The sequence below is a fragment of the Dipteris shenzhenensis genome, chromosome 15 (genome assembly GCF_047967505.1).
Source record: "Dipteris shenzhenensis isolate YYH24624 ecotype China chromosome 15, Dip_SZ_1.0, whole genome shotgun sequence".
NCBI lineage: Eukaryota > Viridiplantae > Streptophyta > Polypodiopsida > Gleicheniales > Dipteridaceae > Dipteris > Dipteris shenzhenensis.
This window is the reverse complement of record NC_141610.1, coordinates 12,975,134-12,992,923: the sequence shown is the minus strand read 5'-3', so window position 1 is coordinate 12,992,923 and position 17,790 is coordinate 12,975,134. Positions and strand designations below refer to the sequence as shown.

The following is a 17,790-nucleotide window of genomic DNA, read 5'->3' as shown; positions in this document are numbered from 1 at the left end:
ATGCCACATCACCCAACTTGCTAGGCGTTGCCTTAGGCCCTAGACCATAAGTTGGAGGGGTAGTATTTTCTGAAGCAATAGCTGTAGGTGGGAGCTGATGCAGTATTGCAAGACACTGTGAAGCTAGATGGCCAAATTTATGACAAGTAAAACAAGCACCTGCAAATACTCCCCATTTCCAGTCAAAATATTTTTCGCCCAAGGGAACATCTTCCACCTCTACCGCAATGGAAGGAGGGGTTGGGTGATCTGTATCCCAAAGAACACAAAACCGATTTCGATTACCCGAAGGACGGGGTGGGCATACAACTTGCCCCAAAGTAGCTGCCAGACTTGGTAGCTCAGCCCTCATATAATCCGGAAAATCCACTACCTCAACCCATACAGGGCAGTGATGTCGAATGAGACCGTGATAATCCTTATTTGGCAACCATGGCATGACATGCACCATTTGTCTACCATAGAATAGAGGAGACATCTCCAATATCTGCTGACGATATGAGGCATCCAAAAAGTGCACTTCATAAAAACCTCGAGAAGCAAAGTATACTCCTTCAACAAAGCAACCTCCCAACAAAGCCTGAACCCACTGAGCTACATCATTTGCAAGAGGTAACTTCCCAGGGAAGAAAATGATAACTGCTTGCTGAGAGAACTTCCGGAGAGGAGTAACCAATGAGGGCAGCTTCAGCTTATACTTAAGGGCCGGGGGAGGTTTGGCCCACTCCTTCCGGCTGTGGTGGAATTCGTCCTTGAGCATGTCGAAAACATAGTGAGCATCTTCAGAGGCTGAGGTAGAGAATTCGACTTGCTGTCTTTTAGGGTCCCGGGACAAGTCCTTCCGAGAGTAGCTTTTAATATGGTCCTCCATGGAGGTGAGCAGGGCAGAATTGATGGAGCGAAAGAGGGCAGCAGGGTTTATGCACAATTAAGGACGGGTGATACACAGCAACGGGGAGGAAAGCAGATGGCAAGAAGGGGCGGATGGCAGCAGCTAAAGCAGGCGAGCAAGAGCGACTAAAGCTGTCATATATGACAAAGAACAATTATGGAAATGTGGACGCTTGGGCACATATCAATATGCAAGATGCACCATAGGGTCAAGCATCACACTAGGGATTCCTGATTATAACCTTGTTGGATTGATGAAGGCTTCCATGATCATGGAAATTCCTTAGTGTATGTAACAAAGGTTTCTACAACTTTTCCCAAGTGAGGACTACCATGGACCATGCGGTTATTGCAGCCATAAGTTTTTGGCGTCCCAACACCATCACTCGCAGCTTTGGGATAACAATTTTTAGGCGAAGATGGCTGTCATCCAAGAAAATTCAGCTAGAGCATAATGGGCTAAGACTTTTCAGGGCAGCCACATAGGCTGAACCCCTCCCCACAAATTCATGCACATTTTGATCATTTACAGTCCCCTATCTCCCTTCCCTTCCAAGTCTACTTCCACCTAATAGGTCATTTCCCTTTATTTTCCTTCTTCACCATTTCTCTCATCACTCTCCTCCCTTCTCTTTTAGTGCTGCCATCCTCCTCCCCCTGCAGAGCCCCCCCTTCAACCGAACGAGTTTGCAATTGAAGATTGGATACTACATCATGCAAATGCATAGACTCACTATCTGATGAAGATGCTCTCACGCCACTCTCAAAATGCATTTAGAACCAAAACCTCATGATTAAAATGCAGCAAACTATTCCACAACAACATGACACAAGTGTTAGAGACTCACTGTGCCCACCTGTGAGCCCCCGATTTGAGGGGACAAGGGGCAGTGAGAGGTAGGAGGGCTGGCAAAGAGAGAGACCCAGGCAACCAGCACATAGGCTGGTTGCTGCCTGCAACAGCAGAGAAATAGGGGGGGCCTTGTGCCTCCCTTGGAGGCGTCTACAGCCCCATGGACTCGCTGCACAAGGAACCCTTTTATAGGGGCCTGTGGCAGGCTCAATCGGCCCAACCAGGGCCAACCCTGGTCGGATTTCCAGGGCATTCTGGTCGGCCACCAGACAGGGTACCGACCCTGCTGGTCGGCCAACCTAAAGGGCCTGGGCAGTGCCTATAAAAGGCCCACTCCTTCAGTCATTCCAGCATCCAGTGCAGGACAGAAAGCCTCCTTCCTAGGCTGTGCTGTGCACTCAGAGCTGGTTCAGTTTGACAGAGAGAGTTCCATCAGTTTTCCTCAGCACTTCCCTGAGTTTTGTATTGCTCCCTTGGAGCCAGTTTGTGCCCACCTTCCGGTGGATGAATATACTCTTTCTCTCTCTCCGTTTAAGTTATCTCTGAGTGAGTGTTTATTGCATCTGTGATCAGTTATCTGAGTTGAGTGTAGAGAAGAGCGGGAGAGATCTTGGGCGGAGGTTTGGAGTGATTCATTCCCTCCTATTTTCCAACATGGTATCAGAGCCATAGGCTCTCAACTCTTCTTCATCAAAGCACACTCTGAAGGAAGGAGTCCCTTGGCAGTAAGGCCATTCTGTTTCAGCTCAGGCTAGCATGGGAGGTCAGTACATCTTTTCTGTTTCAGTTTTTCAATTTGCTATTCACCGAGATGGATCAGCGTTCAGAAGCCTCTACACCCACTGCTCGTCCTTCCTCCTTCTCCAGTCATCTTCCTTCTTCATTTATACCCAATTTTGGTGAAGCTGGAAAGCTTGATGGCACGAACTATCCAATTTGGAAAGTCAAGATCCGAAGCCATCTGTTGGCACGGAAGCTGTGGAAGATAGTGATTGGGACCGAGGAGAAGCCGGAGGACATTGTGGACAAAAGAGGTGAAGTTCTAGTTGAAGCAGATGCGGATGAACTCTGTGCATGGGAGGAGAGGGATGCTCAAGCCTTAGCAATGCTTATTGGCACGATAGCAGATGCTGTGATTCCTCATATCCAGTTGGCAGAGACGTCTTCAGAGGCGTGGGCCATACTGAAGGAGCTGTATGAAACCGATAATACAGCCCGTATCATTATTCTTCAGCATCAGCTCTATAATCTTGATATGAATGAGGGTGATAGTGTGCATGATCATCTGACAAAGGTGAAAGTTGTGCGGGACCAGCTCGCAGCAGTTGGTCAGAAGGTGGACACGAGTCAATTGGCGTTGCTCACACTCCACAAGTTGCCACAGAGTTTCAAAAGTTTTGTGACTACGGTCACTGCGGGTCAACGGACTAAGCCAATCACCTTTGAGGAGCTTGGCCCACTCCTGCTTCAAGAGGAGGCTCGAGAGAAACTCTTTACGCAAACCAACGAGAAGGCATTGGTGGCCAAAGACAAGCCTCGAAAAGGCAAGCCAAAGGATTCCAAGAAGTCAGAGGACGCTGATCGTAAGAAGAAAATGAAGTGCTATTACTGTGAAAAGCTTGGCCACTCCGCCAAAGAATGCCGAAAGAAGAAAGCAGATCAGAAGCGGAAGAGAGAAGCCAAGACCAAAGAAGAGCCTAAGAATGATTCTGCTAATGTGACGACTGGACAGTTGTTTTTAATCAGTGAACATTGTTCAGCATATGCAGTCAGTGAAGGTAAAGAGGGTTGGTATGTTGACAGCGGTGCTTCCAAGCACATGTCCAACAGAAGGACTTGGTTCAAAACCATGGAAAGTACACACCCGGATTCCAAAGTTTCTGTCGGGGATAGCCGGACGTATCCTGTGAAGGGCATCGGTAGCATTCCTTTCATTACAACAGCGGGTGAGGAGAAGGATATCTCTGGAGTACTTTATGTACCCAACCTTTGCAAGAATTTACTATCCGTAAGTCAAATGGACAAAAACAACATGGCAGTTCTCTTTCAAGATGGCAAGGTCACCATGACATCCAAAGCAAATGAATAGATGGTGGCTCAAGCGTTGAAGAGAATGGACTGTACCGTCTCAGTGCAATGTTAGTTCATGAAGACAACGGAAAGTCCAAACTTTGGCATGAGCCCTTCCGTCATGTCAGCTATGGAATCTTGGCTGAAATGTCAAAGTCGAAGATGGTGGATGGACTTCCACCAATTACACGCAAGGATGATGTCTATAGGGCTTGTCTAGAAGGCAAGCAGCACAAGGATAAATTTCCACAAGAGGCCGATAAATTTCCACAAGAGGCCTCGTTTTGGGCCAGCAAACCACTTGAGTTGGTTCATGCCAACATTTGTGGTCCAATGTCTACAGCATCGTGGGCAGGATCCAGGTACTCACTTCTCTTTGTGGATGGGTATATTGTTTGGCGAAAAAGTCTCAGGCTTTCGAGAAGTTCAAGGATTGGAAGGCCACAGTTGAAAAGGAGACAGGGGAGGATGTTAAGACATTCCGCACAGACAGGGGGGGAGAATTCACCTCAAATGAGTTCAACACATTTTGTCGCAAGCATGGGATCAAGCGACAACTCACCACCGCACATACTTCTCAGCAAAACGGGGTAGCCGAGAGGAAGCATAGAACCACCACAGAGACAGGGCTTGCTATGCTCCAAGGGAGGAACCTTTCTAAAGCCTATTGGAGTGAAGCTATCAATACAACCGTACACATTCTCAACAGGACCAAGACGAAGGCCGTCAAGGACAAGACTCCACATGAGGCATTTTATGGTAAGAAGCCCTCTATTACTCATCTTCGCATTTTTGGTTCTAACGCATGGGTGCATGTGCACAAGGAAGACAGGACCAAGCTTGATTCCCGAAGCAGAAAATGTATCTTTTGATGGGTATAGCGAAGAATCCAAGGCCTATCGACTCTTCGACCCAGTAAAGAAGTAAATCCTCATCAGTCGGGATGTTGTCTTCGAGGAAAAGGAACCTGAACCCCAGGAGGAGCCGCAGATTGAGGAGGATAAGATTGTTCAACCCCCAAACCCACCCCGCCCCAGGTTGAACATCCAAGAGGTGGCCAAATCAGAAGCTGATGTTCCACAAGATACTCAGAAAGAGCACGCTGTTCCGGAAGAAGTTCGAGTTCCTCCTCCCACAGAGAAGCAGAAAAAGTTGCCCCAATGGTACCTACGGACATTGGAAGAGTCTCGGGTCACCGAATTACCTGAGAGTAGCAGTTCCGGCTTGCGGCGGTCTCAACGTCTTCAAAAGACTCCATCTGTGAATTTTGCGTTAGTGGCTCAGCTTGACGAGCCAAGGACCTTCGAGGAGGCGAAGGACAATCCAGAATGGTAGCCTGCCATGAAGGCAGAGATGGATGCTATCCTGAAGAACAATACCTGGGACTTGGTGGCCAGGCCCCCGTGACGGAAAGTCATCGGCACTAAGTGGGTATACAAACTTAAATACAAATCAGACGGCAGCTTGGATAAGTATAAAGCAAGGTTAGTGGTCAAAGGTTTTGCTCAAACTGAAGGCTTGGATTTTGATGAAACTTTTGCTCCCACAGCCCGCATGGTTACTATCCGGATAGTGATTGCCCTTGCTGCCCAATTCCAGTGGCCTATTTTTCAAATGGATGTGAAGTCCGCATTCCTTAATGAAACCCTAGAGGAGGAGGTATACGTGGAGCAGCCACTGGGCTTTCAAGATCCAGGGTCCCCATTAAAGGTCTGCAGGTTGAAGAAGGCGTTATACGGGCTGAAACAGGCCCCCAGAGCTTGGTACCAAAGGATTGATGTATTCTTTCAGAAGATAGGGCTAAGTCGGAGTCCTTCTGAGGCAAACCTTTACTTGTTCATTGAGAAGGGATTGCGACTGGTACTCATTGTCACGATCTGTGACGTATTCCTTTCTCTTTCTAGACTTATGGATGGTTTAATGAATGGACACTTGTGGAAGGGTATGACCTTTCGACGGGACACTTGCCCTTTCGACGGGACACTTCCTAATGAGGCACAACCCTTCACAAGAGACATTCTAATGAAGAGACATTCCTATTGTAATGTACCCTCTCATCAAGGGTCACACCCTTCACAAGGGGTACACACCTCTTCATGCACATACCCTTTGGAGTACACACCTTTTCATGTGTGACTCTTCACTCTCTATATAAGAGAGGCCAAATTGTATGGATGACAATCACATCCACCGTACAGACATTCAAGCAATATCATTATTCCTTTGCTCTCTGCTATCTCAGTCTCTTTTCTGTTCCTTAGCACAGTTCTAAATATAGTAAATCTAGGATTTCTTACAGTGGTATCAGAGCAAAATTCGCTCCTGCCTGTAGGAAATGCCCCCCACCTTCTAGCGCTGATCTGATACATTTTTTGCCGCTAGAAGGACATCCGTGCACATAGTGCATGGAAGAGATGGAGAGGATGAGCGTAAACTCTTTAAACGCCTAAAGTCATCCTGGCCTCTCCATCTCCCTCACATCACAAGTTGATGTGAATGGACACGACCAAAATCGTGTCCTTTCAGGTGCTTGGGCTGTCCCAAAACCAAGGGACGCGCCTTTTCCACCATGGGACACACCTTTTGGTGACGAGTCTCAACTCCTCACTCATGGGACATACCCCATCGTGGGCAAAGGGACATACCTATTCATGCAGGGTCGCACCCCTTTTAACAATAGGGACACATCCCCTCATGAACAGGTGCACCTATTCCAAGGGTCACACCCCTTCGAATAGGCACACCTCCTAGGCCCCAAGTACCTACAAAAGGGTACCTAGAGGGGTAAAAAGGGACAAAAATTAAACCCATCCCCTACCCCTAGGTTTACCCTAACTACCCTAGGGTTAACTAAACCCCCAAATTAATTTGGGGCAAATAACCCATTAGGTAGCCCAACGAATCGTCGCAGCATTTTCCCCACAAAACTGCAACGTACGAATTCTTGGTCAGCCAGCCTGCGCAGCCTACGTCAGCCGTACGGACGTCCATACCTGCGCCATCACGACCGAACCTGCGTCATCACGGCCATACCCTCCTGTGCCTCTTCGCAGCCAGCCGTACGCTTGCGCAATCAGCCGTACTTTCCTGCGCAGGAAGTCCGTACATTTTGTACGATTTTTCGCTGCCTGCCGTACAGGCCGTACAGCCTGTCCCGTACACGCCGTACAGACAGCACAGTTTCCTTCAGCCTACGCTGCCCGGCCCTGTTTCGTCATTTGCGCTGCCAGCCAGCCCTTGTCTCGCCATTTTCGCTGACAGTCCACTCCTTATTTGCAGCCCTGGATACCACCTTTCCTGACAGTCTGCTGCCCTCTCCTTGTTTCGCCATTTTCACCCTGCCAATTCAGCACCAGTTGCCACATTTCTCGCAATGAAGACAGCCCGTTGACAGCCCGGACCAAACAAGCCTCGAGCACTCCTCACAAAACACTGCAACATGGACCTCTGGACAACGATTTGCAGCCTTCTTCTACGCAATCACTTGGCAGATTAAAGTATTGCCAGGTGGAGTCTTTCCAATCTGCTTTTTCAGGATTCTTTTTAACAAATTACAGCAAATGAAAGAATCCACATTAAAGCATGGAAACCCCTGGTAATTCACCCGGCCATTCAAGGACACCTCAGGCACCTGCTACTACACAATATCGTGTTCAAATTGCACAGCCAGCCCATTTTGGAGCCTTTGCATCTTGGGTCTTCTGTGTCACGTGCCCTCCGAGTGACTTGGATCACATCCTCTACCTTCTGCATGAGGCACCTCAATTACATTATTTCCTTAGCACAGTACAGGTTGTGTTCCACGAGACACGAAGATATCCGGAACACGATATTCCTCAGGAGTTTGCTGTTCATTTTCGGAGAGAGTTTTACCCTTCACCTTCAGCATCCCCATCCTGAAGGCACTCCCTCCCCTGGATATCCTCCTTTTCCGACAGCAGCTCCTTACCCTTTTTCAGATCCGTGGACTCTGCTACCTACCCCTGTCTTATCACGAGCAGTAACACCTTTTTCCAAATCTCCAGTGTTACCTCCGACATGACCTCCCTTACCAGATTTCCACGGGTGGTTCCATCCTGCCTCGCCTGCCCCCTCCAATATGAGCAACCTCAGGGAGCAGCCAGAATCCTCTTCCAGGAATGGTCCAAACTAGAGCGCAAGTTCGCGCTTTTCTTACAGGGATATCCGACATGTCGCACCGCTTGCGTGAAGCCTCTCCCGAGATTAAAGAATCAAGTCCCAAAAAGACCCATGAAGGCAACATCCAAAGTGAATCTCTATTACAACTTCAAATATCTCAGCTTCAGGACAGCATCTCCGACCTGGTTCAAAAAGTTCAACAACTCCAAGATTCTCGAAGTTCAGCACATACAGAGGACGACGTGACGCAACCTGACGACGATGCGGACTCTTTCCCACCAGAGGTAGAAAACACTGAACTGCGTACTCTCTACCGATTACTTCAAGCTTCCAAAACAAAACGACTTGACATCAAACTTCTGGAAGCCTACACTGGTCAACGTAATCGCCGAACTGTTGACCAATGGCTCGCTAAAATGCGCATGTATTTTAACACTGTTGACCTCACGGAAGGCAAAAAGATCGCCTTGGCAGCCTCCCTTCTGAAGGATACAGCATTTCTATGGTGGCAAAGACGCTTAAAGGACGGAAAAAGTGTGTTAACTTGGGAACGTTTTGAACACGTGCTCCGTAAGCAGTTTGTACCTGCCAATGCGGACTTCCAAGCACGTTCAAAACTCCGACAGTTGGAGCAAACGGGTTCCCTGTCTTCCTATATCTCTCAGTTCACCACATTGGTGCTAGAGATCGCTGGTTTAACTGAGGATGATCGCCTTCATCCTTTCATCTCAGGCCTACATCCCTCGTTACGCATTGATGTTCTTAAAGCAAATATCACCACCACAGATGGCGCTATTGCTTACGCAGAGCGCATTACAGATTTCCTAAACACAGGGAAGCAGAGTGCTAATCGCACACCGAACTCTACTATGGCCAAAGGTGCTCGCCCTCAAGATAACACCAGGTTTCGAAAAAACTTCGGTAATCAAGGTCAGCGACAGTCTCAAGATCCCCAGAAGCCTCAGAAATCATTTGCTGGATTCCAACAGAAGCACTCCCCCAAGGATCGTGTTTCTTCTTCTTCACAAAGTCATTACCGACATCCCCAACATAAAGGTGCGGCCACTGACAAGAAGAACAACTCCAGCACAAAAGGACTTTGTACCATCTGTACAGGCGACCATAGATGGTTCGATTGTCCCAAGCGACCAAAGCAAAATTCTAATATGGAACCTAGCACTTCCCAAAAAGAAGATGCTACCTCAGCACAAGACAAGAAAGGCAAAGCTGTTCGAATGGCGAATACCATCCACCTGAGCCTTGCCAGCAACCCCGAACCTTCCTTGGCCACTCAAGTACTTTGTGTTCAAGGATCGATTCGTGGAACAACGGTCACCATCCTCATCGACAGTGGCTGTTCTCATAATTTCCTAGCCAGTTCTGTGGTCGATAAACTTCGGTTGACCACCAGTCCTAGTCTCATGGACTATCAGATTGAACTTGCAAATGGAACTACTTTCTTGTGCAACACCAGGATCAAAAACTTGTCTTTTCGCATCCAACATTATACGGACAAGTTGAACTTCGACATTATGCCTCTTTCTCGGTACGATGTCATACTCGGACAACAATGGCTCTACGACTATGATCCATCAATCAGTTTTTGCAGCCATACTATCCAGTTTGTCCACCAGGGAAAACTTATTGAGCTAACTGGTTCTAGGGATTCTCCTTCAACCCCAGTTGCCTCTGCCCTACAAGTAAAGAAGTGGGTTCGTAAACGCCAAGCAATTCTGTTGGTTACGGCAGTAGAGGAGACACCAGCAAAGGATCCTCCTGAATACCTCAGCCAACCTTTTTTCCAGCCTTACCTGGATCTTTTTCCACAGGAATTGCCAAAGCAGTTACCACCTCGACGACCAGTGGATCACCCAATTGAACTTATTCCCGGCAGTACTCCACCGTCGAAGCCTCCTTATCGGGTTTCTTACACTCAAAATGAAGAAATCCAAAGACAGGTCACCGAGCTACTCGACAAAGGTCACATTCGGCCCAGTCGCAGCCCTTTCGGATCTCCTGTACTACTTGTGGAAAAAAAGAACAAGTCTATGCGCCTCTGCATCGACTACCGAGCCCTCAACAAGCTCACTATAAAAAACAAGTATCCATTGCCTCGCATTGATAACCTTTTCGATCAACTTCTACATGCAACACAATTCTCCAAGATTGATCTTCGTTCAGGTTATCATCAAATTCGTATACGAGAAGGCGATGAGTACAAGACAGCTTTTCGAACAAAGTATGGACACTATGAATGTTTGGTCATGCCTTTTGGGTTAAACAATGCCCCGGCCACATTCATGACATTAATGAACGACATCTTCAGGCCTTTCCTCGATAAGTTCGTCATCGTTTACCTTGATGACATCCTCGTTTTCAGCAGATCCCTACATGAGCACAAACAACATCTTCACCAAGTTTTTGAAGTTCTCTGTGCAAATTCTCTCTACATCAACATTGAGAAGAGTGAGTTCTTCAAGACCCACCTCGAATATTTGGGACATGTTATTTCAGCTCAAGGTATCTCTGTGGATCCCAAGAAGGTCGAGGTAATCCGAAACTGGCCTACTCCTAAAAATGTTCATGATGTCCGCTCTTTTCTCGGATTGGCAAACTTCTACCATACCAAGGTCTATCAGTTTTCCGAAATCGCAGCTCCTATGTCCGAATTATTGAAAAGCACAGCAATTTTTCAGTGGCTTCCCGAAACAGAGTATAGTTTCCAACAACTCAAGCAAGCACTCACTACCACACCAGTTATGGCTATTGCTGACCCAAATCTTCCATTTGAGGTCATGACCGACGCTTCCGACATCACTACTGGAGCAGTCTTGATGCAAGAAGGCAGAGTTATTGCTTTTCACAGCCATAAACATTCTGATATCCAAACCCGATATCCAGTCTATGATAAGGAGTTTCTTGCTGTTGTACATGCTTATCGCTCTTGGAAACATTATCTCATGGGAGCCGACTCTGTGGTCAAGACAGACCATCACTCTCTCAAGTATATCTTTACTCAGCCAGTCATGAACGCTCGACAAGCACGCTGGGTTGAGTTTCTGGCCAACTTTCACATGACCATTGAGTACATACCAGGACTACGCAATGTAGTTGCAGATGCTCTCAGCAGGTTACCTCTAGCATCAGCCATGGTAATCTCTACATTATCTGTGGATGTTCCGAACTCATTCAAAGGAAAGTATTTCAATGATAAAGACTTCGGCACCGCAGTACAGGTTCTTTCCAAAGATCAACCTTCGACTTCCGAACAAAAAATTTTCTCATCCTATTCTTATACGGACGACCTTCTGTATTATCAAGATCGCGTCTGTGTACCACATGACAAGGCTGTTCGACGTCTTTTGTTAAAAGAGCATCATGTAGTTCCTTATGCTGCCCATCCCGGCATCAATAAGACTTATCGGTTACTCAGTGCAACATACTACTGGCCTCAGATGAAAAGAGATGTCATCAATATGGTTACATCTTGTCTATCATGTCAACAAATGAAAGCAAGTCGACGACTTCCAACAGGACTTCTTCAGCCTCTTCCAGTTCCAACTAAAAGGTGGGAAAGTATTTCCATGGATTTCATTACAACACTACCACGATCCTCCAGAGGTAACACTCAGATTATGGTAATTGTTGATCGATTGTCCAAAATGGCACACTTTGTTGCTTGCAAAAGCAGTGCACAGGCCCCGGACATAGCCAAACTCTTTATACAACACATCTTCCGACACCATGGATTACCCAAGAATATCATATCCGACAGAGATCCTAAGTTTACCAGTCACTTTTGGATTTCACTGTTCGAATCTTTGGGTACAACTCTACTGTTCAGTTCAGCTTATCACCCAGAATCAGATGGCCAGACTAAAAGAGTCAACCAAGTTCTGGAAGAAATGCTTCGACATTATGTTCAGTCACGCCTCGCAGCCTGGGAAGAGTATCTACCACTCCTCGAGTTTGCTTATAATAACTCTTTCCATAGTGCCATCAGCATGACTCCATTCCAAGCAGCTTATGGACACACTCCGATTGTATCAACAAATTTTGTACTTCAACATCGAGTGGCCCTAGCTGATCAATTGGTTCAAGAAATGCAAGACATTCTACTGCAAGTCAGGGATCATATGCGAAAAGCGCAAGAGCGGTATCAACGGTCTGCCAACAAACATAGACGTCACCTGGAATTTAACACTGGTGACATGGTGCTATTATTTGTAGCCCCACATCGCTATAAGACGGTTAAGTCTGTGTTTCCTAAGTTGCGACCCAGATACTATGGACCTTTCCGGATCGTCAAGAAAAATTCACCTTTAAGTTATAAATTGGAATTACCACCATCATGGGGTAAAATCCATCCAACATTTCATATTTCTTGGCTAAAGACGTACATTCCAGGCGATGAAGCAGTTCCTCCTGCAGGTGATTATGTCCCAGAAATCGAAGACGATTATGTTCTCCTTCTTCCTGAGCGTATTCTGGACCATCGACAGCGAGAGACTCGACATCGACTTATCACAGAATTCCTTGTTCTTTGGCGAGATCTGGACGACTCCGACGCTACTTGGCAGTCTGATGAAGACTTACAACAGTACCCTGATCTGTTACAGCAGTATTTTCAGCATCTACCATGATATTTTCTACATCAGTTCATTATCTCCACCAGGGTCTTCTTTTGAGTGGGAGGGGATGTCACGATCTGTGACGTATTCCTTTCTCTTTCTAGACTTATGGATGGTTTAATGAATGGACACTTGTGGAAGGGTATGACCTTTCGACGGGACACTTGCCCTTTCGACGGGACACTTCCTAATGAGGCACAACCCTTCACAAGAGACATTCTAATGAAGAGACATTCCTATTGTAATGTACCCTCTCATCAAGGGTCACACCCTTCACAAGGGGTACACACCTCTTCATGCACATACCCTTTGGAGTACACACCTTTTCATGTGTGACTCTTCACTCTCTATATAAGAGAGGCCAAATTGTATGGATGACAATCACATCCACCCTACAGACATTCAAGCAATATCATTATTCCTTTGCTCTCTGCTATCTCAGTCTCTTTTCTGTTCCTTAGCACAGTTCTAAATATAGTAAATCTAGGATTTCTTACACTCATCCTCTATGTTGATGATCTTATCTTGACAGGTGATCATGTCAAAAAGATTTCATAGGTCAAGAAGCTACTCATGTCTGAGTTTGAGATGACTGACCTTGGGTTATTACATTACTTCCTTGGGATTGAAGTAAAGCAGGCCAAAGACAGGATCTTCATTTCACAAGAGAAATATTGCATAGAACTTCTGAAGAGCTTTCAGATGGAGGATTGCAGGACAGCATTAACTCCCATGGAGGTCGGGCTCAAGCTAAGTGTTCACGACACATCTCACCCGGTCGATACTCCATTGTACCGACGATTGGTAGGAAGTTTGCTTTACCTTACCAATACTCGACCTTATATTTGTTATGCAGTTGGGCTATTATGCCAGTTCTCTGCTTCTCCCAGGAAGAGTCATTGGGATGCAGGTTTACGGGTGCTGAGGTATCTAAAGGGTACTTGCACCTATGCGATCACCTACACCAAAGGCATCGAACTAGGCGGGTTCTGTGACAGTGATTGGGCGGGTGATGCTGACACCAGAAGATCGACAACATGCTATTGTTTCTTACTTGCATCTGGTATCATCTCTTGGCTGAGTAAGAAGCAACCCACAGTGGCCCTTTCATCTACAGAGGCAGAGTACAGAGAGCCGCGTGTACAGCAGCTTGTGAGACACTGTGGTTGAGGTGGATTCTGGAGGACATGGACGTGTGTCAGGAGGACGCAACAGTGCTGATGTGCGACAATCAGAGTTGCATAGCCATTGCCAAGAATCCAGTGTACCATGCGCGGACCAAGCACATCGAAGTTCATTACCACTTTGTTCGAGAGCTCATCATCGACGACGTGATCGAGCTTATCTACTGCCCGACGGCCGATAATTTGTCCGACCTCTTCACGAAGGCACTCCCTCGAGAACAGATGGAGCACCTCATCCGACGCATGGGGATTGGCCCACAGTTGTGACATTGAGGGGAGGTGTTAGAGACTCACTGTGCCCACCTGTGAGCCCCCGATTTGACGGGACAAGGGGCAGTGAGAGGTAGGAGGGCTGGGAAAGAGAGAGACCTAGGCAACCAGCACATAGGCTGGTTGCTGCCTGCAACAGCAGAGAAATAGGGGGGGGCCTTGTGCCTCCCTTGGAGGCGTCTACAGCCCCATGGACTGGCTGCACAAGGCACCCTTTTATAGGGGCCTGTGGCAGGCCCAGTCGGCCCAACCAGGGCCACCGACCAGGGCCAACCCTGATCGGATTTCCAGGGCATTCTGGTCGGCCACCAGACAGGGTACCGACCCTGCTGGTCGGCCAACCTAAAGGGCCTGGGCAGTGCCTATAAAAGGCCCACTCCTTCAGTCATTCCAGCATCCAGTGCAGGACAGAAAGCCTCCTTCCTAGGCTGTGCTGTGCACTCAGAGCTGGTTCAGTTTGACAGAAATTTCCATCAGTTTTCCTCAGCACTTCCCTGAGTTTTGTATTGCTCCCTTGGAGCCAGTTTGTGCCCACCTTCCGGTGGATGAATATACTCTTTCTCTCTCTCCGTTTAAGTTATCTCTGAGTGAGTGTTTATTGCATCTGTGATCAGTTATCTGAGTTGAGTGTAGAGAAGAGCGGGAGAGATCTTGGGTGGAGGTTTGAGTGATTCATTCCCTCCTATCTTCCAACAACAAGCCATATGGGATCATACAATCATGAATCACTAGGACATTCGTTTCCCAAGTCATTTCCCATCTAAGCCCTCCCTAAGTAATACATACAAAGCTCAATCTGATTTCTCATTGGTAGCTTTGTTATATCTTTCGTTGTTGAGAGAGAGATTTTCATAATTTAAACAAAAAGAAAGATAAATCACCATCACAAGTATTAAACATAAAACCATCAAAAGCTGGGTAATATGTCACTACACCTGGAACCATTTGGAAACATCCGTATGAGACGTTGAGCGAATTCCGAAAGATTGAATCCTAAGCATTTCAAACAAGGAGCCCAAATTCAATCATTCCTATAAAAGCTTTTAAACACCAACGTGACTTGTCAAGGTCTACCAAACATCCATCCAAAAAATTTCATACAACAGGAATTTCAACACGTTTAACAATCCAGCCATTTTGACATACGTCTAAGATGAAATCATACATTACATTGTTATTTTGAAACACCTTTGCATTCCTTTTAAGTCCCATCTCATAGATACAATTGCATTACAAATAGCCCATGGTGAGATGGTCACCAAGGAAAGGATTGCAATGAAGCATTCACTTAAAAAAATGGGAGCGGTTGTACAACCAAGTCATGGCAACTATATCTGCCATCTATTATATTTGAGCTGGGACCTTGGATGACAATATATAATTTTGTAGCAAGAAAATCACTACACAAGCAACTTTCAAAGGAAAAAAAGAAGCCTAACTGTAACAGTCAAAGTTTCATATTATAGGATAAAAGAGAGCACCTGGAGCCCCTAACAATAGCATGTGTGGGTTGTTCACATCCCCCTAACCACAAAGGGAGGCTTCTTACCTTTGAGGCAAAAAGGGCAGGGCCAATTCATCACATTCAGCAGCAGATATGAAACAACCTGGAAAAGACTGCATACGATGCATGCTTGCCTCTCCAATCCAGTCAAAGTTTCATATTATAGGATAAAAGAGAGCACCTGGAGCCCCTAACAATAGCATGTGTGGGTTGTTAACTGTGACAGCGCTGGGCAAATCTGGAAGCCATGGAAGTCCAGTAGTTCTTGTGTAAAAGCCTGTGACCTTCACCCCTGGCATATTTCCTACACATAAGGTCAGCTGATACGTTCCATCGTCCTTTCCAATGTGCCTGTCACAAGAATGAGTTGTTTTCTCATTTTCGCTGGCGGTAAAACCGACTCCCGGTTGAAAATGATTCTTTGTTATATAGCTCTGTGTGGGTGCCTCAGAGAAGCAATCTCTTTGTGATGCCAAAATGTCCCCGCCTCTATTTCTGAGTTTCCCTTCGGCCTTCTTCAAAAGATGGTCACCTCCTTGTGCTATCGTGTCTTGGAATTGTGATGCAAAGAGTGAATATTCAAGCTTCCGAAACTTCACAGGGCCTCCTTGCTGTTGTTGAGGTTGCCTAAAGACACTCTCTAAGAATGCTCTACCGTGACTTACAGCCATGCTCTCTCTTTCTGCTGACTTGCTAGAGTGCAAAGCTGGATCAGATTGAGCAAAGTGATTCCAGAAACTCGTTAACATTTCTTTGGCATCCCTCTTCCTTTCCTGTCCTGGAAATTCTTCTTGAACAATGAAATCTAATTCCATTCCTGGCTCTAGGCATTCATTCACATCGTCCCCCTTCGCATCATCGTTAACCTCAGACTCTACCTTCAGATGATCATACTCCCTGATCAATTCTTCCCAATCTGAAAAAGTGCCCTCATCCTCGGTAGTAGCCTTCTCGTTCGAACTCACCTGCCCTTGGTTGTCAGCTTTCCGTTGAACAGTATCAAGTCTGGTCTCTCTTCTTGACACCCCTGCAGTACCTCCTGCTAGCCCAGTCTTTTCGTCCCTTCGCCGCTCACGCTCCCCTCCTACTCCCCCTCGACTGGGAGCATCCCCTTTCTCGTCCGTTTCGCCCATCCATATGAGATCGTCCTCCAAATCCTCTAGGTTGGAACCTAGAATGGAGGTTGTTAAAACTATCCTGTCGCGGTCAGTAGCAACACAACCAATTAAAGGAGGCACAGGTGCTTGATGGTTTGGAAGTTCGGGTTTGGGAGGCGGCGTGGACGTTCCAAACTGAGGATCATAGCCAACGGGATCAATTAAGGTCCTGCAAGAATGCAAATGCGATTCTGAGGCTCCATCAAAAGGTTCTTGTTTAGAAGCATTGTGTTGAGAACCGTGAGATGATGCATTGGTGTGAGAGAACTGATGCGCAAATTCTCGGAGGGCAGCCAAGGCAGAGTCGGAGGGATTTGAGAGGAAGGTGACAGCCAAGGTGGGAGGATTGGCACCGACAAGGGAGCAAGCGTAATTCCAGGCAGGTAAGGCGGATTGGTGTGGAGAGATGGTTTGGATGACGGTAGCGAATTGGAAGACTCTACCATCGGGGGCAACATGTTGGGAAGTGAAGCAATGATCGACAGGAAGAGGCCCCGAAGAGAGAAGACGGCGCGTGACATTGTTCGCCCCTCTTCTCAACCAGCACACCCACCTCCTCTTCATCGCATCTCAGGCCACCACCTCCTTCGGATTCAGCATCTTACAAACTCATTGCCCTCCCTAAGGGAAAATTCATTTTCGTTGGCCTGCCCTTTGGAGGCCTTACTGAAGGCGAGGCCTCCTTCCAAAGTGAAAATGCTTATTGGCCTCTTCCACACCATGCAAAAGCCACTTGTCGCTCTCCCATGCCTTATTTCTCCATCCCGGAGCTTGCTATATGATTCTCGTTTTGATGATGGTATGGAGCTATGCCTCATGCTACCCCACATTTCATACTACGTGGTATGCTACGATCAAAGACTATGGAACGTCGAGGTTGGGACGCATGTGTTGTCAATGCATAGCTCTCTAGAGATTCTATGCAGAAATGGCTCGTGAGGATGATGCCGCAGCTCTATGGAGACTCTATGGACACAGGTAGCGGGCAATTCGAGAAAGGTTGTTACCTTCAACACCTGGGGCACCAACTCCCTTTAGTAAGAAAACCTATCAAAATCTTGAGTATGAGATGAATTTAACAATATGCCTT

At 46.9% G+C, this 17,790-nt stretch overlaps 1 protein-coding gene across 2 annotated transcripts in view; it reads right to left on the bottom strand.

Annotated features, from left to right (window-relative positions):
* LOC147893384 (uncharacterized) overlaps positions 1-17,320 on the bottom strand; it is a 68,000-nt gene extending 50,680 nt beyond the window's left edge. The window contains exons 1-2 of one of the 2 annotated variants that reach the window (XM_087385485.1): positions 15,725-17,320; positions 14,975-15,032 (exon numbers count right to left, since the gene is read on the bottom strand). In XM_087385485.1, coding sequence (XP_087241611.1) covers positions 14,975-15,032; positions 15,725-17,264 — 1,598 coding nt within the window. In that variant the 5' untranslated portion in view covers positions 17,265-17,320. The remainder of the gene's footprint in view (positions 1-14,974; positions 15,033-15,724) is intronic. The other variant, XM_087385484.1, reaches the window with a different exon arrangement.
* Between the last annotated feature and the right edge of the window lie 470 nt (positions 17,321-17,790).